The sequence below is a fragment of the Microcebus murinus genome, chromosome 6, assembly GCF_040939455.1.
Source record: "Microcebus murinus isolate Inina chromosome 6, M.murinus_Inina_mat1.0, whole genome shotgun sequence".
In the NCBI taxonomy this organism is placed as follows: Eukaryota; Metazoa; Chordata; class Mammalia; order Primates; family Cheirogaleidae; genus Microcebus; species Microcebus murinus.
Genome location: NC_134109.1, coordinates 32,038,658 through 32,064,564, shown reverse-complemented (window position 1 = coordinate 32,064,564; position 25,907 = coordinate 32,038,658). Strand labels below are relative to the sequence as shown.

General features: G+C 40.9%; 1 protein-coding gene across 4 annotated transcripts in view; it reads right to left on the bottom strand.

The window, feature by feature from the left end:
• Nucleotides 1–705: 705 nt before the first annotated feature.
• Nucleotides 706–25,907, bottom strand: part of DCAF5 (DDB1 and CUL4 associated factor 5) — a 115,287-nt gene continuing 90,085 nt past the window's right edge. For all 4 annotated transcript variants that reach the window (XM_012781155.2, XM_076003919.1, XM_012781154.2 and 1 more), the window contains 3 exons: nucleotides 22,777–22,843; nucleotides 9,239–9,366; nucleotides 706–2,581 (listed from right to left, as the gene is read on the bottom strand). In XM_012781155.2, coding sequence (XP_012636609.1) covers nucleotides 824–2,581; nucleotides 9,239–9,366; nucleotides 22,777–22,843 — 1,953 coding nt within the window. In that variant the 3' untranslated portion in view covers nucleotides 706–823. The remainder of the gene's footprint in view (nucleotides 2,582–9,238; nucleotides 9,367–22,776; nucleotides 22,844–25,907) is intronic.

Below are 25,907 nucleotides of genomic sequence, written 5' to 3'. Positions count from 1 at the left end.
TAGCACCTAACTGGTTAAAGTGTGTTATCCACAACTAGTTATATATTATGGCCTCCAATACAGTACATGTTGCAGCATTGCTCAATTTGCAAACAGTGAAATTTATCAGGGATCTATATTCTCTTGAATCTGATCTTAAAGTGCTAACCTCTTATTAGCATCAGAAATGCTCCACTTTTAGTATGTCCACATTAAATTGTTCAATGAAGTGTTAAAGAAAACATGGAACATTTCTTTAAGAAAGGAACCATGTTTTCCTCTCCACCATAGCCAATGGGCTGACAGCTTGTTTCCATTCTCCATTCCGTTCTTCCAGCATAAATCTATAACTCACTGGCAGCACAATTTGATTTAACAGGCACCCATCTTCAGACCAGAACACCTATGTCATGTAAACAGGGTGAGATGGCAAAAAAAACAACATATTCATGGGTCCTTTCTGATGGAGAAGTGAAACAAAGGTCTTAGGAGACAATGAACTCACACGTGCCAGTGCGTGCACACACAAGAACAAGTCAAACGTCTCAACAAGGACTCACTTTCACAGAACCTCGCACAGGCACACTATGCTGAAGTCTCACTTAGAAAGGAGTCACCTGGGGTTTTTTTTTCCCTTTCTTAACACAGCACAAGCCAACGGCCAGCTAGACATTCAGACCCACCAATGAATGTTGGATAGAAGGGAGCAGCATCAGACACAACATCTCAGGCCCTGGTTTTATGTGCCTTTAATACTTGTTTTTCCTTTCCTCTGTGTTCACTAAACAGGAATTTTTTTTTGTAAGGCTACTTTTTGTAGCTTTTTGTTTTCCCTTTTTATTTATCATGTTTTTAATTTCTTCTCTGAGGAGGAATTCTCTGAATCCGTATCTTCCAATTCAACTCGGTGCCTTTTGAGGCCACTATGGCCACGAACAGCCCTGCTGCTGTCTGTGGCTGGGGGGTCAGTGGGGTCCTCTCTTGTTCCAGCATTGGGGGTCTCACAGGCCATTCCAGACCCACAACAATCTTTGTGCAGGAGTGTCCCTGTCAGGGACAAGTTGTCATGGTCAGTGTCCGAATTTCCTGGGGAAGAGTAGGCCACTGCCTCCAGCTCTCCAAAGTTCTGCCCATTGTTATGAGGGTGAGAGGGGCGGGGATGTAAGCGTCCATTGTTGTGGTTGGCACAGATGGTTTCGAGGTTCCTCTCCTCACTGTCATCAGACTGGGTCCTGGGACAGTTGCCAGACCCACTGCTGAGAGTGGAGCCAGATGCCTTGGGGACAGGAGGAGAAGGTGGCTCCTCAGCCCGACTGCTCAGGGCCTTTCCATTGAGCTTCTTGGTTTCAAAAGGGTGTTCTACAGACCCACCACTGTTAGTGTCCTGAGAGGTGCCCTCTGGCACTTCTACCCAGGGGTGGCTACTGTGCTCATGGCCTGGGACACTGTTGGGATTTCTAGTAGAAGTCCCTTCTTTAAAAACATCCTTGCTGCAGCCTTCAGGGGGCAAGTCCTGGTTCCTCTGGGCCACTGCTGTGTTTAGACAGGCTTCCTTGCTGGAAGAAGGGGCTGGGTTGTCTTTGAGGCTGGTTCCTGCTCTCCCTTCCTCTGCCTCCCCTGTCACTAGGGAGGTCTCTCCATCTTTATTATTTGAGTAGGAGATGTAGGAGTAGCGGAGCCACTTGTAAGCTTTATAAATCTTTCGCTCAACTGATTCTATGTCAGAAGTAGGTGACGCCCGGCTTGGCTGAATCTCGAGCGTGGAAGTGCTCCGCTCAGGGGAGGAGGTAGGGGAGGAGGAGAGGTCATCCACTTTGATCTGAGGGTAATCATAGTTGTCTTCTCCAATGTAGGTGTTGGCGGGCTTGACTGGGGCACTGGGCCTTTCTTCTCGGGGTGTCTTCTGTCGGCGTCGCATGGCATTCCGCTGCCGGGTAGAAGCTCGGCGTTCATTCAGTTCCTCCTCATCCTCTGAGCTGCTGGAGCTGCTGGAACTGCTGGATTCGTCTTCAGGACTGGGTGACCGTGGCCGGGGAAAGAGATCTGTGTCCAGTTCGACCTCACAGGCATTCTCTTCAGAATCGGATTCATTGGAAAGGGCCAGGAGGCGTTTGTCCTGGTAGCGCCGCAGAGCAGACAAACGCTGCTGGCGGGAGGCTGCATCCTCACACGTGGGTGTTGGTGGAGTTGACGCCACTGTGTTTGTGGTGGTGACCCGCAGGGGCCCCAGGTGGAAGGCGTTGTCAGCCGACTCATCAACTGTGGGAGGCGGGGAGCGAGGCAGCGAGGCTGAGGACTCTGAGTCAGTGTAGCCAGAGCGCTCACTGACCCCCGCGTGCAGTTGAAGGATAGTACTCTCACTGAGGTCACTGTCCGAGTCAGAGCTCCAGCCCTCGATCTCTCGGCGGACCAGGGAGTCAAAGAAGGCCATCATCCGGGGGTCTTCCTGCACCGACTGGTTGGCATAGTCATGTGACAGGCCACTCCCACTGTTCAGTACAAGACTGATGTACTCTTCATGGGTATAGAGGCAGCGGGAATCATCCTCAATTCGACCATCGAGGTCTCCGGTACATCCTGGCTGCTTATATGGGCTCCAGATCTGCACAGAAGTTGAAAAACAAAAGCAGCAAGGACTGATTGGAAAGTGTTCTGTAGCAGAGCTTCCCCAGACCATCCCTGTCATTTAGCCAGGGCTTGCTAACCAACTTTAAAAACATGTTCTTTATCAAACTGGATCTTGTGTGCTACATATGAAAACAGACTTTCAGAGTCAGATGTGGGGAAAAGCATGGCCTAGGACATTGTATTAGCCTAGTGTCAAGAGACCCAAGTCCTGCCTCTAGGCCCAGGCTAATCACATGCTGTTTCCCCCACCACAATCCCTTTCTCATTCAATTTTGTCTATGAGTACCCTGGAAATTATAATCATAATCTCGGAGGGTAGAGGATGACTGGAAAATTGGCCAGTGTGTTAAAAACTCTTAGAAGGCCGGGCGTGGTGGCTCACGCCTGTAATCCTAGCACTCTGAGAGGCTGAGGCATGAGGATCACTCAAGGTCAGGAATTCAAAACCAGCCTGCGCAAGAGCGAGACCCCGTCTCTATTGAAAATAGAAAGAAATTAATTGGCCAACTAAAAATATATGGAAAAAATTAGCTGGGCATGGTGGCATGTGCCTGTAGTCCCAGCTACTTGGGAGGCTTAGGCAGAAGGATCGCTTGAGCCCAGGAGTTGGAGGTTGCTGTGAGCTAGGCTGACTCCACAGCACTCTAGCACAGGCAACAGAGTGAGACTCTGTCTCACAAAAAATAAATAAATAAAAACTCTCAGAAGACTGAAGCTGTGCAGAGAGGTATCACTTTTCTAAAGTGAAAACAAGTCCAGCAGTCAGTCCTCGGAGACAGTTAATATTTCAGCCTATAGCTCTACCTCTCCCCAACTGCAACATTTCTATTTTTAACTAATGGGAATTGCTTACTGGAGCTTGATAAGAATAGCCAACTGCCTACACTGCAGTTCCCTCTTGGACATGAGGCATCAGTTACCGAGGAAACTGGGTTCTCTAACCAGAGAGCTGCTGGCTTGCTCCCCGACTCTTCTGTTAACTGCAGGAATAGGTAGGACACATTCCTCAAGGAGAATTGAATGTAGTCCCATCCATTAACATCCCTCCACTCCATAATCAGGGACATGGGCTCATAGCTAAATAGCAGCAGAACTAGAATTCAAACTCAGGTCTGATTCAAAGGCTCACCTTTACAGATTGGATAAATTTATGCAAAAATCAAATTCAAGGTAATTAACCTGTCACTGCAAATGAGGATGATTAGCTCCACCTGACTGCCAGTCTGGTCCACAGAGCAGCACAGAGAAGCTCAGTTACATCAGCCTGTAGCCATGGCAACTCAGATGAAATTCCAGGCAATTTTCTTGCCTGACAGGCTGGTGTCTATCTTTAGATGGCATCCAACCCAGAAAACACTGGCCCCTCATTCCCCATCCTCCATCAAGACAAAGGCTTTGTTTCCCCAAAGCTATCTAAGGACAAAGTCACCTCCCCATGGGAATTTTCTTGAGGCTCATTCCTGCCATGCTTTACTTGGCAATTCCTGGGAAGTGGTATCTCTTTGGAAGACCCCCAGTTCAAAAGAAGCTGAAGAAACCTTCTAGATTAGCTTCTCTCCACCAATTCCCAACTCAGATTCAATCGTCCTTCAACTTTGTTCCCATAACTCTTCAGATGTTCTACCCTCTCCAGCTTTATAATCTCAGCCAAGAGAGTTTTAGGGTAGTGACTTCTAAACTTTGAAGTGCATAAGAATCACCCGAAGATTAATTACAGTGTTGATTATTGATTCCTAAGTCCTATTCTTAAAGATTCTGATTCAGGTCATGTGTTGGTACCAGGACTATGCATTTTTAACAACCACTCCAGGGATATGTAAGTGGACCAACTTTTAAGAAACATTGGACTACAGTTAGCATAAAATAAGTAGCAGAAAATAAAAGGATTTGTCTGAAGGGATCTTCAAATTCTTTGTGAGACTCAGTGTTTGGGAAACATTTAGACACAGTCTCTAGCACAAGGCTCAAGCTATAAGTGACTATCTTTGCAGACAGATGTCTGAGGGAATAAGAGTTTGGTGACTTAGAAAAGAAACTGAGGGGTCCAAAAGGGAAAGCCCTTGGGATGTTTTTTGGGTCTTATTCTTAATCCTGAGCCAAATCTCTCATATCCCTGTTTAAAAATGGCAAAATATTAACCATGTTCCCTAATATAAAAATAAATCTAACAGAATTTTTAAAAGAAGTGCAAAATAATAATGGTAAGATGCTGGCCTAGCTACTCAGCAAGCCAGTTTTTAGGTTCCAGTCTATTACTACCCAGCCCCCTACGTTTTCACCTCAGGAATGAAAATCATAACATTGAACGTCAGCTTTTGTTTGTGCTCTGGAATGTATTAAGCTGAGGTAGACTGTTCATTCCTGAAGCTTGGAGTAATGGAACAAAACACAGGATCAGAGGCAGGAGACTAGAGTGTGGGTTCCCACTCAGCTCCTAGCTAGCTAGTGATCATGGGTGAAGCTTAGCTCCTTCATCTAAACAGTGAATTAGATGGGTCGCATTCCAATCATAAGATTCAGAATGAAACACCGCACCACCCCCCACCAACCAGACTGCCAGTCTTCAGTCTTCAAGGGACTCTTGGCCTAGAGCTGCAGGAGCAGAAAAAACAAGTAGGGGCCTCAACTCTACCACCTCCTGTGGCTCTTAGCAAATGACTTTACCCCTGCCCTTTTTTTTGGAGACAAGAGTCTTGCTCTGGTGCCCTGGCTACAGTTCAGTGGTGTATTAATAGCACACTGCAACCTCAAACTCCTGGGTGCAAGTGATCCTCCTGCCCTGGCCTTTGGAGTAGCTGGGACTACAGGCACACGCCACTACACCCAGTTAATTTTTTTATTTTTTGTAGAGACAGTGTCTCACTCTTGCTCACGGTGGTCTAGAACTCCTGGCCTCAAGTGATCCTCCTGACTTGGCCTTCCAGAGTGCTAGGATTACAGGCGTGAGCCACTGCACCTGGCCAACTTTACCCTTGAAAGTCTCTGTTTCTCATCAGTGGAAATGAGGATGATAAAATAACATAGCTTATACCCAAGCACAAATAAATGTGATGCTTTTTCTTTCATTTGGCAATTGAATACCTCAACCAGAATGTTTGAAACCTACCTTAGAGAGACTTTTGAATATCAGAAGTACTGACTGTCCCTATTATCTTTGTCCTTAAAATATCAATTTCAACCATTTTTGAAATTATTCATTTCTTTACACCAAAAGTCAACAGTTTAAAAGTGAGGCAATTAAAAAACAACTGCCTGTTATTAATACCTATTAAATGTGGCTAGCCATGCCTCTTCATGGGGCAAAGCTCACAAGAAAGGGAGAGGGGATGAACAGCTTTCTAAGTTGTTTAGCTCAAGGGCCTGCTGAGAAAAAAGATGCAGTTCGATTCTTATTCAAGCATCATCAAAATGGGAAGCAATTAAGTGACAAGTGTTTGAGCTACACAAGTGACTATGACATGCTTGGTGTAGTAGCTTTAAATCCTCTTCTCTCTTTGTACTATTATACTGAATTTAGAAATTTATCCATCTACCAAGGAAAAACTACACCAATAAGGTCCCAAATTCTTACTGCAGGGCTTGCCACATTCTCTAATCTGGCTTCCAAGACTCTGGGCCTGGCTCCAGCCTACCTTCCCAGCTCTATGTCCCATGTTCTCTCCCCTTTGTCTGAACAGGTCCTATACTTTCCTGCTTCTGAGCAATTTATTCATAAGCACAATGCCTGGCACACAATAGGTAGTAAATAAATATTTATTGATCCAATGAAATAAATATCTATTCCCTCTACTTGGAATATTCTTCATTCTTAATATCTTACTCCTTTCCTTCCTTTTAAAGTCTTTGGTCTTCAAAATCTAGCTCAAATATTAACCTACACTAAGATTACCCCACATAAGAAAAATCTCTTCCTCCTCCCACAGCATTTTGTTGTTTATAACTCTTGTGCTCCTACTGCATTTCTCATTATCTTTCTTTCTTGTCTCTCCTACCAGGACATCAATTCCTAAGGAGATCTATGATACCTTTCTTCATCTTTGTGTTCTCCATAGGGCCTGGCACACAGTAGAGATATCCACATATGGGATGAATAAACAAATACTGGTCTTTGAGAAAAAAATGTCAGAATCTGCCCTATCTCCACCCCCTCAACATTTTAACTATGAAACAAACCCCTTTCTTTTGCTAAGTATGAGCATTCAGGGGGATAGAACGCCTGTTATGGGTGAGAAGAGGCTGGTCCTGACAACAGGGATGCTTCTCCTTCCCACTAGACAGGTGGCTGTACAGGACAAGGACAGTGAGAAAGGGGAGCACAAAGAAAGATGGAGAGAGAAAAGCGGGCCTCAGGCTGGACCAGAACATGATCCTCTTTGAGCCACTGATCCTCTCAGAAATACCAAGGAAGAGAGTGACATTTATTAAAACAGGAATTGTCAGGCACAGGTAATTCACAAAGCACCTGGGTGGCAATCACTGTTAGTGCCCACAATTTACAGACAAGAGACAGACCAAGGGTTGAGACTCAATGGCCTTTCAGGATGATGTAAGCACAGGCAAGGGCAGTAATTTCCATAGAGAGATGAGGCCGGCATGGCACTCAGTCTCACCCTCCTCCTTCTCACCTCCCTTTCTGCAATGTTTTAACACCATACACTTCCCTATCAGGCTGTGAATGGGGCAGACATCTGTGAGAAAGCAAAGCTGAGAACTCCAGAGTTATTTGCTTTCTCTCTCACTATGGTCATCTGTGTAGACTTAAGGTTTCAAATGGTTAAATGTGCCTCCTGGTGGGGCAAGCTTCAGATCCCATGGGAACCTGGGAGCAGTGAGCTCCACAGTTCAGTCTGGATAACCTCAGAGAGAAAAAATTTTCTTCTTTCTCTTCTGAGAACTTGGCTAGTTTCCAACCTATGACCTTTAGGGTAAGGACTTCAGTTGACTAAACAATAAATGGGGAGACTTAGCACAGAAGCATCCCAGAGTACATGGCCAAACAGGAATTTCTCTTCTAAAGGAGATGCCCAAGCAGAGAGCTCTCTGAAAAAGAGAATGACGTCAACGGGCCTAGAGAAGACATGTTACAGTGCCAACCCATTAGTCATAGGCCAAAGGAGAGGGGAAAGCAATGCATGGGACAGGGCCATTTCAAGACTGCCCAAGTGAAGCACTATTGAGATAATCAAATATAGGAGGGTCACTGCCTGCTGCCTTCTCACTAGCATGGCAGATATGGTGATATACTGGGAAGAACATAGAACAGGGTTCTATCCTAGCTTTCCACTAATTAGCTGTGTGACCTCTGATAGTTAATTTATAATTTAAATCTCATCATCTGTAAAAAGAAAAAGTTGGTAAAAATGATCCCGTAGTCCTCTTATAGCCCTATGGGGAAATGTGTGCAGTCATAAAAGTCAGCCCTGATACATAGCACTGGCAAAGCCTACCTAGGGCAAATAAAAATATTAACCCACATGCCAATATGCTATTTCTGATAGCTCCCTCTATCACCAAATACAATTTGATTTAGCTCTGGATAGTTTTTTTAAAAAATGAAGAAAATGAAAATTACTAAATTATCACAAACCAGTTTTTATTTTTTCTCTGCAAACTCTCTCAGCTTTTCAAAGTCATTTTAAGAAAAAAATTGAAGGCCAGGCACAGTGGCTAATGCTTGTAATCTCAGCATTTTGGGAAGCCAAGGCAGGAGGATCATTTGAAGCCAGGAGTTCAAGACCACCCTGGGCAACATAGCAAGATCCTGTCTCTACAAAAAATAAAAGCATTAGCTGGATATGGTGGTGCACACCTGTAGTCTGCTAGGAGGCTGAGGCTGGAGGATCACTTGAGCCCAAGAGTTGGAGGCTGCAGTGAGCTATGATTGGCACCACTGCACTCCAGCCTGAACAACAGAGTGAGACCCCATCTTTAAAAAAAAGAAAATTAAAGTAAAAAAAAGAAAAAAAATTGAGGAATTTTAACTTTTAGGAGGAACATTATCTATCTTTATCCTTAACAATTCTTCATTTACCCTGAATTCTCATTTCCTCAGATGTGGAAAAAGGGTTACTAGCAACTAAAATATGAGTGACAGGCAGTAGGTCTCCACAGCCTTCTGTGGAGACAGGCCAGGCTGGATCCCTTAGTTGCAGCTATAAAAATATTTCACAAGCACACGCAGTAGTTTTTTGATAAATCCTGAGACCATTTAGCTATGATTCTGGCAATCACTTAGATATATCTGTGTCACATTCAGATAGCAATTAATGCCAAGTGCACACTTGGTAACTGAGGGAGCAGTGGTTCTCCTAAGCTGTAGGTAAGGTTTGGAAAGCAGAACTTGTCATAATCAAGATCGAAGGCTACTGGAAATGTAGTAGCATAAAAGGTAGTGTTTAGAAGAGGCCCTCTGTTTCAAAGCCCAGTGACTAGTGGAAAAAATGGTTCTGAAAGGAAAGTTTTAAAACCACTTAATATCAACTTTCTAATATTTTATAATATGTCAAAATCTGAGCATTTTGATAGACCTTTAATATGTTTAGATATAAGTTCCTATGTACATTGTTTTAGTTTATTCTAATTATAAGTTGTTATAATTTCTCTAAAAGGACAGAAGGAGAAGGTGCCTCACCTTGATAATCTTTTCTACACCAGAAGAGCAGATCATGTAGGTATGGGGATTAAATCGGACCTGGTTAACAATAGATCGATGCCCTTTCAGCACCATGAAGGCTCCGTTGACCACCCTACCAATGCCACCTGGGAAGACAGAAGGAAACAAAAATCAAATGATGAAGTGGATGAAAGTAAACAGATTCTAGTACTGGCAGATAAACAGCTCTAAACAGGAGCAGAGATTTCTTTTATTTATTAACTATACCACTGGTGGAATGTTTAATCTTACAGATAAAGTTGCTATAGAAAGAGGGAAGATAAAACACCTCTCAGCATATGTGCTCTTACCAAGAGCCTTTATTTAGGCTGTAAGCATTGCCCACACCCACCCACTGCAATTCCATTGTCAATGAAACCAAAGCCACTTAAAACATTTCTCAAGTTTTTGATAACCAAGACAGAATCCAAGTGTTGCCTTGGAAAAGGCCAATCATGCGCTAAATGAGACTGAACTGCTTGGGAATAGCTAGGCAGCTGAGCCAGAAACATGCAAAACCAGAAGCACATAATGACTTAAATATACAAAAAACATCTCTAATCCATTTGTCCTCAATTTCTGTGATAAAAATAGCAAATAAACTAAACAAAACAGAAACCCCCCAAAACAAAAAACAAAACCACTGGGAAAATAATGGAGAGAATCATTTTTTCCTTTCTCATAGTAGGGAGAACTAAGATAAAGAAAGGAGGCCGGATGCAGTGGCTCACACCTGTAATCCTCGCACTCTGGGAGGCTGAGGCAGGTGGATCATTTGATCTCAGGAGTTCAAGACCAGCCTGACCAAGAGTGAGACCCTGCTTCTACTAAAAATAGAATGAAATTAGCTGGGCAACTAAAAATATATAGAAAAAAATTAGCTGGGCACGGTGGCGCATGCCTGTGGTCCCAGCTACTTGAGAGGCTGAGGCAGAAGGATTGTTTGAGCCCAGGAGTTTGAGGTTGCTGTGAGCTAGGCTTACACCACGGCACTCTAGCCCAGGCAACAGACTGAGACTTTGTCTTTAAAAAAAAAGGGATATAGAAAGAAGATTTCAATCACTTTCATAATAAGCAGAGCCCAAGTATTGAGAATTTGAACTAGAGAGTGTACCTTAAAGATACCATGTATAGATTAAAGTCAAGTGACCACTGATAGAAAGCTGTATTTTTTTTTTTTTTTTTTTTTTTGAGACAGAGTCTCGCTTTGTTGCCCAGGCTAGAGTGAGTGGCGTGGCATCAGCCTCGCTCACAGCAACCTCAAACTCCTGGGCTCAAGCAATCCTTCTGCCTCAGCCTCCCGAGTAGCTGGGAGTACAGGCATGCGCCACCATGCCCGGTTAATTTTTTCCTATATATATTAGTTGGCCAATTAATTTCTTTCTATTTATAGTAGAGATGGGGGTCTCACTCTTGCTCAGGCTGGTTTCGAACTCCTGACCTGGAGCAATCCTCCCGCCTCGGCCTCCCAGAGAGCTAGGATTACAGGCGTGAGCCACCGCGCCCGGCCAGAAAGCTGTATTTTAAGGACCATCCTGTAGGCTTTCTTCTTCAGTGAATGAGAAAAGTACTAGAGCCTGGGAATTTATAACATAAAGATGTCATCATTTATGAACTTGGGATAAACTCAAAGGTTCAACTTCACTGGTGAATAGTATCACACCCATACAGAACACTTGCACTCAACCTCTGAATGAGGTCTCTTCTGAGCAATCATCAACAGCTCAGCACACACAGGGAAACTTGTGCTCCTGTGTAACTGGCAAAATCCAGACACAAACAAATAAGCATTCATTTATTTAATCAAGGAATATCTTTTAGTCCCTACCTGGAGCATAGCACCACTAGGGCACAAAGTATCATTAGGCACAGTTTATGCTCCACATGCCTCCATCCCACTCCCAACTCTACCTTGTTCAAACAGTCATTCCAAATATTTCTCAATGTCTCAGTGTTTAGAAGGAAGATGACTAGAACAATGTTCCGTCCCCAGAAATAATCTGGTTCTAGAGGTATCTTTTGCTTTTGGCTTCCTAACACAACTCCTCTTTCACCTTATGGAAGAGATCCCTCTTTACTGCCATGTACATATCATTTTTTTTTTTTTTTTTTTGAGACAGAGTATCACTCTGTTGTCCAGGGTAGAGTGCCATGCGTTAGCCTAGCTCATAGCAACCTCAAACTCCTGGGCTCAAGCGATCCTACTGCCTCAGCCTCCCAAGTAGCTGGGACTACAGGCATGCGCCACCATGCCTGGCTAATTTTTCCTATATATATTTTTAGTTGTCCAGTTAATTTCTATTTTTTTTTTTTTTTTTAAGTAGAGACAGGGCCTTACTCTTGTTCAAGTTGGTCTTGAACTCCTGAGCTATAACAATCCACTTGCCTTGGCCTTCTGGAGTGTTAGGATTAGGCGCGCTTTTTTTTTTTTTTTTTTAATTTTTTTTTTTTATATATATATCAGTTGGCCAATTAATTTCTTTCTATTTATAGTAGAGACGGGGTCTCGCTCTTGCTCAGGCTGGTATTGAACTCCTGACCTTGAGCAATCCGCCCGCCTCGGCCTCCCAAGAGCTAGGATTACAGGCGTGAGCCACAACGCCCGGCCTTGGCGCGCTTTTTTAAGACAACAAAAGGTTTCAGAGTGTACTGATCTCCTTGGTGGTGCCAACTTAGCCAGCTCTAGGTGCTTACTCTCTTCGGTGTGTGATAGCAATGTCCTTTGCCTAAATTTTCCCCATATTTGACATTAGTAATATTGTCCAGGATGGATAATATATTTAAAACTATTCCTATCTCAGCCCAACATCATCAAGATTGCTAATAAGGCCGGGTGCAGTGGCTCACGCCTGTAATCCCAGCACTCTGGGAGGCCGAGGCGGGTGGATTGCTCAAGGTCAGGAGTTCAAAACCAGCCTGAGCAAGAGCGAGACCCTGTCTCTACTACAAATAGAAAGAAATTAATTGGCCAACTAAAAATATATACAAAAATTAGCCGGGCATGGTGGTGCATGCCTGTAGTCCCAGCTACTTGGGAGGCTGAGGCAGGAGGACTGCTTGAGCCCAGGAGTTTGAGGTTGCTGTGAGCTAGGCTGACGCCACAGCACTCACTCTAGCCTGGGCAACAAAGTGAGACTCTGTCTCAAAAAAAAAAAAAAAAAGATTGCTAATAAACCACAAAGGAAAAGACAGGGACTAGGGCATAGGACTGATGGGGTTTTAATGGAGAAAAAAGATCAGAAAGATTAGGCACTGAGGTAGACAGCCATGGTGGGAACCCCGAGGCAGTCTGAGTCCTAGGGTGGGTTAGGAGGAAGGGAAGGTGACCTGAGCCTAGTCAAAATAAAAATAAACTCAAGAGAATAGGGGAAGAGGGATCCATGGGAATCTAAGAAACCTAAAACCATACCCAAGGAGTTCCTTTGGGTCTATTTCTTTTCTAAATAAGGTAGATTATGACAAAGTAGCATTCCTACTCATGGATCTCCTCTGAATTCTACTTTTCTAACATCCTACCCCCACCACCGCTGGGGAGGTCACTAGCAAAGAAACTTTTAGTTAAATCTAGTACCAATCTGTTGTTTAATCCTATTACCTACAAAAAGAAAGAAAGAAAGAAAGAAAGAAAGAAAGAAAGAAAGAAAGAAAGAAAGAAAGAAAGAAAGAAAGAAAGAAAGAAAGAAAGAAAAGAAAAACAGAATTTAAGTGACTCAGAGAATTTAAGTGACTTATCCCAAGTCTGGCAAAGCCAGGATTTGAACCAGAGTCTGTTTGGGTACAATGCCTAATATGCTTTTCCCATATCAGTTGCCTTTAAGGGATAGAAGGGTTTGAATAGGAATGGAGTCAGAAGCTTATAATTGATTTCTAAATCGTTCTCACAGTTAAAATAGGTTGTTTTTCTTTTGAAGTCCTAAATTAAAAGGGGGCGGGACACTCTATCCAATGGTATCATGAGTACTACCATAAGACATTTCATCACACTGCCAACACTGAATACTCTATGAGAGTAGAGCTGGATCTGCAGTATTTACTCTAGCAAACCTAGAACTTGGGGTGCAATGCCTAAAGTACAGGAGGTACACGATAAATAATTGTTGAATGGCTAGTGTTTGAGAACAGTGCAATTTTAGAATAAGAAACATCAAAGAGGACAGACAAAGGGTCTCATATCATAGAGAATCAGCTACCATAGAACTAAAGTTTATCAACCAAATCAATCTTTCTGACTTGGAATACAATTTTAATAGCTTTCAGATCTAAAGAATAATTGAAGGGTATCAATGCCTGAAAATTCAGACCATGGAAAAACTGTTTCTACTGCTCTCATGTAATATAATCTCATCTGGTTTTTCTTCTTGGCAGCAATTTGAATACAAGGTTTTTTTCTACTTTTTCCCACCCAAGCTGGTACATAGGAAATCTGATGGTGAAAACAGGTACAGGGAGAATTATTGCTGCCATTTGTTTAAGGTCACCAAGGATTGTGTACACAGAAACATAGCAATGACTGGGCCTAGGAGAGGTCCTTTACAATTTCTTTCCTGGTTTCTAGGTTTCAAATGATTGAATACAGCTGCTACTGTACAGTTTTACATACAATGATTTTTTTTAGAATAAATTTTTATTAGTCCTGGAAATTTGTATAAACCAGTTTCTCCTTTATTCTGAAATAGCTAAAGTCAAGATGCCAATATCAGTAAGAACCTGGGGTATCCTTTCCTCCATTACCTTGGCAGACCCTGCTGGTCAATAGCAGGATCAAATTGGAAGGAGTTAGGCAGGGAATATTTTTTCCAAGAACTATATAACCTACATAATAATCTCTGTTCAGGGCCATTTCTAAGACTCTAGGTGGGAGCCCAGGTAAGGATCAACCTCACCCTATGGTTGTTGAGTTATGTTATGACCTAATTACAAATAATAAGTATCAGTGAATAAAATAGCACATACCTAGGAAAAAGAACCTGACTTGTCCTTGAGCTGCCATTTATTTATATAGCCCTATATAAACCAACAGTTATTTCTCTGGGCCATCTGCTCTGGCTAGCTTAGCCAAACATGCTGGCACTCCTTTGTAGGTTTTGTTCACAAGTGGAGGCCAAAGTTCCCATATATCCATCTTTCTTTGGTTTAGAACAGATGCTAGGGAGATGGAGAAGGCTATAAATCATCTTATCTATTCTAGTGCAAGACCTCAGAAAAGAAAATGAGAACAGGGCATCTCACAGAATTCTAGTATCAGTGACTTACTCACTATCAAGGGACTCCAGGATCCTAGGAAACACATCCAATTCAGAGGAAACACCTTGCTCAGAACCCAAAGATCTTTCCAAAATGCCAAGGCCAAATATCCCCTGAGAGAAGATAAGGGGAAGTGTATAGGTCCTACCGTGTTTCCCCCAAAATAAGACAAGGTCATGTATTTATCTTTCCTCAAGAAGACACCGTAGGGCTTATTTTCAGGGGATGTGTTAGCAACATGGTCAAGATTTCTTGATGTCTTGGTCTAATAGCAACTTATTGATCATGCTGGGAAGTGGTCCTCAATGGCACTTGAGGCTATAAAACAGGACACTTAAGTATTTGGTACTGATATCAATCCCAAATGCAATTTGGACAAAACGTCATTATTAATTTTCTTGTTAGAGTCTTTGGATTTTTCTCCCTTTCCTAGTAAGCCATTATAATGATGTGCCACATGACATTTAAGTCAACAACAAACCACATATACCATGGTGGTCCCATAAGATTATAAAACCATATTTTTATCATACCTTTTCTATATTTAGATATTTGCCACGTGTTCCAATCACCTATAGTATTTAGGACCGTAACATGCTATACAGGTTTGTAGCCTAGGAGCAAGAGACTATACCATGTAGCCTAGGCATGTAGTAGGCTACACCATCTAGGTTTGTGTAAGTATACTCTATGATGTTCACACAATGATGAAATGGCCTAACAATTCATTTCTCAGAATGTATCCCTGTTGTTAAGCGAAGCATGATTGTAATTAATGGGTGGAACAAACACATTGGTAAGAACAGGACAGAGAAATTAAATGTAAAAGCAGTAGTGAGGAACCTGGAATGGGAACCAGAAGACTGGAAGGGGCTAATGGAAGACAAAAAATTAAGATGGCAGAAAATAAAATTTGCATTTCTAAGCAATAGAGCACTAGTCTTCATAAAGAGGGAAATAACCCTGATCTTCTAAGATTTAGATGTTGACATATCCAAGATAGTTAGAGTTAGGTATATTAAGAACTTGACAAATAATTGCTAAACAGAAATCAGTAAAGAACACTGTTAAGAATTAACAGTATTAAAAAACCTCTATACTCAAGCAAAAATGACAGATTATGTTATAGGAAATGCTTTTAGCATTTCATGGAAGAATCTTATTTGGTAGCTCTAAATTGGGATATCAAACAAAAGCCTACAGAACATACTGCCAAGGCAAGACTGTGAACAAATACATAAAGAGGTGGTATTACTTTGTAGGGGGATAAGGCGGAGAAAAAATCAGGTAACAGTAGTTATTCAAATGATACTAAGGATGTCAAATCTCTGTAATTACCTAAGCCTTCCCTAAGCAATAAGACTTGGGCTTGGGAAAATTCAGCATGTGATATTCACCAAAGAATCCAATGAGTAATTCAGTCTTCATCCCAACTCATCTTATTTGACCTATCAGCAAGAGTCAACAATTGGTCATTACTTCTTTCTTGATCTCCTTTTCCTTTTTTTTTTTTTTTTTTAGAGATGGGGTCTTGCTATGCTGCCTGGTCTGGAATGCAGTAGTTGCTCATAGCTGCAATTATAGCACAATACAGCCTCAAACTCTTGGGCTCAAGCAACCCTCCTGCCTCAGCCTCCCATGTAGCTGGGATTATAGGCATGCACCACCACACCAGCCTCCCTCTCATTGACTTCTGAATGTTGGAATGCTTTTAGGGTTCAGTCCTTGATCCTTTTCTATACTCACTCACTTGATGACCTCATCTGTCTTATGGTTTTAAATATTAATACTACCTATATGCTATCAAAACTTAAATTTTTATTTCTACTCTTGACTTTTCTCTTGAACTCCAGACCTCCAAACTATTTACTCAACATCTCTACCAAGATTTTTAAGACACATTTCAAACTACCTGCAAACTGCACCCCCCCTACCATCTTTCAGGAAATCTTGATCGTTTTACCTTCAAAATATATCTAGAATTTGACCCCTACTACCTTGGTTCAAGTCAGCATCACCTGTATTATGTGAGACTTTTACTAGTTCTCTCCATATCTATCCTTGGAAGCCCCACTCCTACCATCTCTCCTCAAATCAGCAAACAGAGTAGAGTGAGCATCTTAAAGTAAGTCAGATCAAGTCACTACTCTACTCAAAATTCTTTAATGGCTCCCCACTTACTCAGTAAAAGCTTACCTCTGACTTCATCCCCTATTATTCCCTCCCCCCTTCCCTCTGTCCTAACACACTGGCTTCCTTGCTGTTTATCAAACACACCAAGTCTTTCTTCAGAACCTTTGTGCTGGCTGTCCCTGAAATGCTCTTCCCCAGGATTTCTGCACAGCTATGTCCCTCACCACTTTGTGATTTTTGCTCAAATGTGACCTTCTCAATGAGGCCTACACTGAATATTCTATCTAAAATTGCATTTTCTCTACTTTTTCCATAGCACTTCTAACCTTTTAAACACAATATATTATGTCTACTGTTCATTGCTTCCTCTGCTAGAATGTAAGCTCCACGATGGCAGAGTTCCTCTGTCTCTACTGTGTATCCCAAGTCTCTAGAACTATGCCAAACACATAGCAGGTTTTAATGAATATTTGATGAACTAATGAAAAGCAGTGAGAATATTACACTGTGGAAAACAAACATGAATAAATTTAAAAATCTCCATTTGTGTGCTCCAATACCCAATGTGTATCCAAGTGTTTCTTTTTCTCTATCTTTCTGTAGCCAATTTCAGATTTTCTATTACAGCATGTTTACTGTAGTAGGAGCAGATAAATAAAGGGGCTGAAATCCTACCTAGCCAAGGGTCCTTTGAAATGCTAATGGCCTGAAAACTTTACCTACCTCGGCTGGCCAGGTATGGTGGCTCACACCTATAATCCTAGCACTCTGGGAGGCAAGGCAGGAGAACTGCTCAAGATCAAGAGTTTGATACCCCTTCTCTATTAAAAATAGAAAGAAATTAATTGGCCAACTAAAAATATACAGAAAAAATTAGCTGAGTATGGTGGTACATGCCTGTAGTACCAGCTACTCGGGAGGCTGAGGCAGGATTGCTTGAACCCAGGAGTTTGAGGTTGATGTGAGCTAGGCTGATGCCACGGCATTCAACCCCGGGCAAAAGAGTGAGACTCTGACTCAAAGAAAAAAAAAAAAAACTTTACCAATCTCCCAAGATTTCTTCAAGCACCTTTTAATTATCTTTTTTATGGGCCTTGAAACCCACTTTTAAATTGAGTGTGTGTGTATTGCATGCTCATCCCTTTTCTCATTGCTTTTATATTAGAAGCTCTTTGAAAAGAAAAATGTTGTTTGTCTTTTAATGGCTCATAAAGCTTTGTATGATATAAATATCTAAGGATACTCAATAAGTGAGCAAATTGAAGGAAAACCCCTCATCATTTTCCCTGGAACAGACTTCAAGGAGAAGGCTAAAGCTATTAGCTGTTGAGAGGATTCATCTATTTCATTCCTGACTCCACTGGTAGAATTAAGAGTTTACTGCTATGCAAGGGACCACTCTACTTCTTTAGCTGGTACTTCTAAAGAAGCAGACCACTCTACTTCTTTAGCTGGTACATCTAAAGATGTAGATGTACCTGCTTCTTTAGAAGTACCAGCTAAAGAAGTAGAGTGGTCCCTTGCATAGCAGTAAACTCTTAATTCTACCAGTGGAGTCAGGAATGAAACAGATGTGTACAAACCTCTTTTAGATGTACCAAGAAAAAAGGTTACAGGGTCTTTAAGTTTCAAACCATAAAGGAAGTATTATCAGGGATGCTGGCAATACAGAGAGAGCAGTGGTTGCCTCCTGGGGACCATGTAACCACTTAAGAGATGAGAAAAGCCAGATGGGGACAGCCAGTGCTGTCAGTAAAGCTCAAAGAGCTCCATAGGCATCTATGCTTAGTTGCACAAAAAAGTCAATTATACTGAGTTCTTCTTTCATCATATGTACTTCACATGTGTTTGTAACCAACTACTGTAACCAATTAAAACCAGCTGTTTTTCCAATTACATGGGAATTGTTAAGTAACTCACTGAGACTGAATACATGTCTAGAAAAGGAAGAGGGATGGAGTATCCACACATATGCAGGCCCATAAAAATGCATTTACAGCTGTTTCCAGCCTACCTCATCAGCCTACTGCTAGTGGGGGTGGCTGCAGTAACTTGGCAGTGAAAATGCATGTTTTCTCCTCCATTCAGGGAAAAACCTGTCACATAAGAGAACCCTCTTGAACTACTGATGAGTCAAGAGCAGTCTTCATGCAAGAGCAACTCAATCAGCCATTCAGGAGGGTACTCCAAAGGAGGACAATGTCTTGATTTCTGAGTTTTTAAAAGGAGAGTTTAAACAGGGAGAAAGCTTTCTTAATGAGAAATAAAAATAACTAAATAGCTACTAAGTACTTTCACAATAACCCTAAGAAGGTAAGATGTTGTTGCTATTGACATTATCCTTATTTTACAGATAAAGAAACAGAAGTTTGGTAGGGTTATGAAATTTTTCCAAAGCCCCAATTTAGGATGAATGGATCAGGAATTTAAAAATCAGGGCTACCAACTTTTATTACGTTGTGCTTCTTTCCATAAACAGTAAGGTCTTACAGTGGAAACATACCTCAGGGAAAGCAACTCTATCTGTGAAAATCCTAAGGCCTTTTCTAATAAGAACTAGGGGAAAGGGAAGGGCAGGGCAATATAAATATTTTCAAGAGGCACCTATCTCCCCGGCACTTTGCCAAATCCATTACTTCCATCCCTAAATTGCTAAGGAGAAAATGCTTTGGAAATTATGAATCTACACTGATCTTACTATACATAGCAACTACAATGTCTTAGATTTGAATGCATATAGTTTTCAGAAAGCTTCCGAGATTATTAAATCACCACACAATATAAGTCAGGGATAGGGGCATTTTACAGAAGAAACTGAGGCTCAGACAACTACTGTTATATGACCTGCTTAGAATCACTCATCTAGTTAGTGGCAGTTAAATTCAAGTTAGAGGACTAGAATCTAGGTATGATTTTAAGGCTAATACTTCTTTCGATATACCACACTGGCTCTATATATAACTGCTGGTTTATCTTCAGAATTACCACATAAAAACAGATGCCTTTCCTACCTATTTCAGAGGTGTAAACATATTCTGATGGGTTTCTTCTTTGCCACAGAAAAATTCCCAGTTCTATTCTTTCCTCTTATTTTTAAAGAGAGTTTTAGAAAGGAGTTCTTATTTGAAATCAACTAAAAAATTGGACCTGATCTTGCCAGATAGCATGTTTTGTGGTAGGTATACGTTTACATCATGAAATGATATTCTCAGCCCACTAGAAAGTCCTATGTGAATTACTTAGCCTATTAAGTTAGTAGTTTATATAGTAAATAAATTTCATATCTTTGGAGTTTGTACAGAAAAAAAAAAAAGACTTATTGACAGTCTTTCTGAACAAGAAAGCAGAGAAGAATAAGATGCCCTTGCCTTTGGCGCATACTCAGGACTGCTCTCTATTTCTCTCAGCATTTGGCATGCACTGTGAAACACACAGCAGGCATTTGATAAATGCTGATTATTTGTCATCTAGAGTCAAGTTCTGATTATGCCATTAAGGTACATAACAGCAAGCCACCTTCCCCTTATTAGCCTGCCTTAGTACAATATTCAACAGGTATGGGGGAGGGGGAAGTGAAAAAGAGACAGAGAAGAAGAGAAGGGGGGAGAGAGAGAGAGAAGGAGGAAGAGGGAGAGGGGAGAGGAAAGAGGGAGAGAAGGAGGGAGAAGGAGGGATAAGGAGGGATAGGGAGGAAGAGGGAGGGAGAGGGAGGGAGAGGGAGGGAGAGAGAGGGAGAGAGGGGGAGAGAGGATGAGAGAGAGCCCATAATTGTTTAAGTCAAAGAGGCAGTAGGTTGGATTAAGAGTCTCCTGGTAGAATTTTTGTCACCTAAGCATTCAAAGCTAGAATCCAAAGGATGCATCTAGCCCTCAGATAATTTGTTTGGCTTGCTGAATATTTTTACAACTATGAATTAATTGCCAACATTTAAAAATAGAGATATTACATATAAAAACAAGAGGTACCAAGTATTGCTGAAGCCAAATTGAAAAGTAGGACTGTGATACCAGGCTGTGATATTTTGTTATTGCAGCTATAGTACACTAGGTGGCCCATACCTAAGTCACTACAGAAAGCAGCAGGGAGAGAAAAAAACCTATAGTACTATTGCTAATTCTTTCCTATTCTTTCTATTCAAATGTGAAAAAGATTCCAGAGAACAGTCCCAGAAAGGAGAGGGGTATTATTCACTTTCTATTTTAAACAGTGACTTAATAATTAAAAGCTTTTCAAGATCAGGTAAAAGGTACAATTAAACCCAAAGATTATTTCTCAGCTAACCAATCTAGGATTTATGGGGACAGGTGACCTCATCCAGATCTATTTCTAGTGCTAGAATATCACTTTTTTTGTTGTTGTTCAGGTAGACTGCTGCTGTCCCATCTGGTTGTGCTTCAAAAGTAAGCTGCTTCACTCATCTTTCCAAATTCTAGAAAGGGAAAAGGTCTTGTGTAACCTGTCTAGTAGAACTAGACCACAGCAATTGGATAGTTACACCCAAAGTGGGCCTCAACAGATTTTGAAAGGCAGATGTTTGGTAACAGTATTATTAATTCAGCAAGAAGCAAAGGCAAAAACTTCCCTAAATTCTGAGCACTACTGTAGACACATTTTGTGCAATCCATTTGGCATAGTTCTCTATTATTTTCTTAATGGCCATTTTCCAGCTTGATGCCATGTATCACCTGGAACAGATGGCTGTATTGAGTTGTTTTTGAATACTAAAAATGAACATTTTTCTACCAGCAGGTACACTGAGTATGTGAGGATACTACTATCAATAATGAAGCAAGAGGCCGGGCGCGGTGGCTCACGCCTGTAATCCTAGCACTCTGGGAGGCCGAGGCGGGCGGATTGCTCAAGGTCAGGAGTTAGAAACCAGCCTGAGTAAGAGCGAGACCCTGTCTCTACTATAAATAGAAAGAAATTAATTGGCCAACTAATATATATAGAAAAAATTAGCCAGGCATGGTGGCGCATGCCTGTAGTCCCAGCTACTTGGGAGGCTGAGGCAGAAGGATTGCTTGAGCCCAGGAGTTTGAGGTTGCTGTGAGCTAAGCTGACGCCACGGCACTCACTCTAGCCTGAGCAACAAAGCAAAACTCTGTCTCAGAAAAAAAAAAAAATGAAGCAAGAATAGTAGTCCATGGTGTGTACTCAAAAACAAGGAAAAAAAGAAAAAGAAAAAGAAAGAATGAAGAAGGATGACCCATGCTGTTTGAAAGCTCAGATGACCAGATGGCTTAGATACAATTTATGGAAAGATGCAAGCTTTTCTCAGAATACATTTAAAGCAAATGTAGAAATATTCCTTCCTAATTTTTTTAATGTCTGGGGTCAGCAAAACCCCAGGGAATGTAGCTATCCATCAACAGAGAAAGCCTCCCTTTAGTTAACATGACCAGGGAGGCCAAAGGAAAGGAAGAGCCCTACAAACTATTTGTAGAGTAATAAGCAGGAATATGGAGACACATAATAATGGAAAAGCAAGACAAAAACATTCCATGTGTGAAACACAAGGGAGGAAATAAAGGAAATAAAGGAGATCTATGAAGTTCACAGAAAGGTTCTTAGGAGGAAAAAAAAAATCTAAGCATCATTTATGTCAGGTGAGGCTATATCTAAAGGTTATAGTTAAATCTGGCTTCTAATTTTTCTTTTAAAATTTCCTTTGGGCTAGACACAGTGGCTCAAGCTTGTACTCATAGCTATTTGGGAGGCTGATGTGAGAGGATCACTTAAGGCCAGGAGTTCAAGACCAGCCTAAACAACATAGCAAGACCCTGTTTCTAAAAAAATTTTAAAAACATTAGCTGGATGTGGTGGCACATGCCTGTAGTCTCAGCTACTTGGGAGGCTGAGGCCAGGAGCTTGAGGCTGTAGTTAGCTATGATCGTCCCACTAGCCTGTATGACAGAGCAAGACTCCATCTCTTAAAAACAAAAACAAAAATAACACACACAAAATATGATAAAACATTTAAAAAATAAAATTTCCTTTGGTCACTTTCATGATAAACTGATTATGTTCAAAGAGAAATATCATCATCTATTGCTACAGATCTGCTGTCTCATTGCACAGCGTGCCAAAGGTCAAAAGAGCCAACAACAGCAGTGGGTTCATACTAGGGATATACTCACCTGCTTCTGGATCTGCAGGAATTCTCCACATGTACAGGTTGAAGTCATCAGAGCCCGAAAGGATATACTATTAGAACAAAAAATACATATCACACATTATACAATATAGAATAATAAACATATACTGATTTATACTAGATCTGTATCTAGCTATACAGATTTAAAAAAAAAGAAACAAGATAAATGGGCATATATTTATAAGGCACCACACAGCAAACATCTCCTTAAAATACTTAACCAATCAAAAGACTTGTTAGCTTTAACTCAGTAACAAAAAAACAAATGACCCAATTCAAAAAGGGGCAAAGGCCTTGAACAGACATTTCTCCAAAAATACATAAATGGCCAATAAGTACAGGAGAAGATGTTCAATGGCACTAATAATTAGGGAAATACAAATCAAAACCACAATGAAATACTATTTCACACCCATTAGGATGGCTATTACCAAAAAAACAGACAAGAATTGTCAAGCATGTGGAGAAAGTGGAACCCTTGTACACTTGTAGGAATGTATAATGGTGCAGTTACTGTGGAAAACAGTATAGCAATTCCTCAAAACATTAAAAATAGAACTACTACCTTATGACCCAGCCATTCCAATCCTAGATAAGTATCCAAGAACTGAAACCAGAGACTCTAACAGAAACCTGTACACCCATGTTCATTAATAGCATTATACACAGTAGCTAAAAGGTGAAAACAAACCAGGTGTCCATCAACAGACGAATGGATAAATAAAATATGGTAAACAAACAATGGAATATTATTCAGCCTTTAAAAGGAAGAAAATTCTGACACATGCTACAACATGGATAAACCTTGACAACATTACAGTAAGTGAAATAAGGTAGACACAAAAAGACAAACATTATATGACTATATTTAAATGAGGTACTTAGAGCACTGAAAATCATAGAAACAGAAAGTAGAATGGTGGTTGCCAAGGGCTACGGGAAGGAGGAGTAGAATTACTGTTTAGTGGGTACATAGTTTTAGTCTGGGATGATGAAAAAGTTCTGGAGATAGATGGTAGTAGTTGCATAACAATGGGAATGTACTTAATGCCTCTGAACTGTATTTTTTAAAAAGGGTTATAATAATAAATCTCATGTTATATATATTTTACCACCACTAAAAACAAATTTAATGCAGAAAATAAAAACTAAAACCTCCCCAGAGATCTTTTATGCAAGGCCAAGCATCCTGAACTTCCCTGCTATCACCTGATTTCTTTGAGCAGGATGCCATTGCCAACATATCCACAAGTTAATTCCAGAGGCATTAGAAGTTCCCTTTTACGAGGCAGCTTTAAACTGCTTAATCTCAAAAAGATAGAACCCTATGCCAGATCTATTTTAATTTAGACTTATAAAAACATTGTCTAACACTGTCTAATAGCAACAAGTGAGCAATCCTGAGAGCTCATTTATTTCAAAGGTTAATATAAGTGTCTAACTTCAAGCTGAGGTCAGCATTACTTCCTGTCCTTTGGCCTCATCTGCTTATTTCCCCTTAAAAAAAAAATAGCCTAACATTCCCAACGAGGAACACCAGCCCCTTAGAAATGAATATGAACCAAAATCAGACCACTAAAATGACAGAAGAAGAATTTTGAGCATGTATAGTAAGAAAATTCAACGACTTGCAAGAAAAACTGGATAACTAACACAAAGAAAACACAAAAAGATTCCAGGACCTGGAATAAAAATTCACTAAAGAAATTGAAATAATAAAGAAATATCAAACCGAATTCCTGGAAATGAAGAATCAATTCAGGGAACTAGAAAACATAGTGGAAAGCCTCAAGAACAGGGTAGATCAAACAGAAGAAAGAATCTCTGAGATTGAAGATAACATCTTCCAACTAAATAAATCAGTCACAGAGATAGAGCAGAGAAACAAGAGAAAAGACCGAAGCCTACAAGAGATGTGGGATTATGTGAAGAAACCTAATGAGGGTTATGGGGTTACAAGAAGGGGAAGAAGAAAACACTCAAGGGTTGGATAAGCTATTTGAAAATATAATAGAAGAAAATTTCCCAGGCTTTGCTTAAAATCTTGATATACAAGTTCAACAAGCTCAAAGGACCCCTGGAAGATTCAATGCAAACAGGAAGACTTCATGACATGCAGTCATCAGACTGACCAAAATATCAACTAAAGAGGCCTGTCTACGAGCTGTAAAATGAAAGAAGCAAGTAACACACAAAGGAAAGCCAATCCGAATAATGCCAGACTTCTTTACTGAAACTTTACAAGCAAGGACAGACGAGAGCCCCATTCTCACTCTTCTGAAACAGAATAATGCCCAGCCTAGAATCTTATTCCCTGCAAAAACTAAGTTTTGTATACGAAGGAGAAACCAAGACATTCTCAGATAAGCAAAAACTGAGAGAATTCACCAAAACAAGACCAGCCCTTCAAGAAGTACTCAAAACAGTGTTACCCAAGGATCAGCACAATAAACACTAACGAATGTAAATCTACTCAAAAGCTAAAAATCAAAGCCCAGATACCACAGTGGCTCAAGAGAGAAAACAAAGCAACAAAGTTCAACCCAACATAATGAACAGAAATCTGCCCCACCTATCAGTTATCTCAATAAATGTGAATGGCTTGAACTCCCCACTCGAGAGACATAGGCTGGCCAAATGGATAAAAAAAATACAAGCCAAGTATCTGCTACCTTCAGGATACATATCTAACCTGCAAGGATGCAGTTAGACTAAAGGTAAAGGGGTGGAGAACAATATTTCAAGCAAATGGAAGCCAAAAGAAAGCTGGTGTGATGGGGCTGATTACAGATAAAGTTTTTAAATCAACAAAAGTAATAAAAGACAAAGAAGGTCACTATATAATGGTGAAGGGTACAGTTCAACAAGAAGACATAACAATTCTAAATATATATGCACCCAACCTTGGTGCACCCAGTTTCACAAAGCAAACTCTACTTGATCTAAACAAATGGCTAAACAACAACACCATAATAGTCAGAGACTTTAACACCCCACTGACAGCACAGGACAGATCTTCCAAACAGAAAATCAACAAAGAAATAATGGACTTAAACAAAACTCTAGAACAAATGGGCCTAACTAACATTCACAGGACATTCTATCCCAAAACCA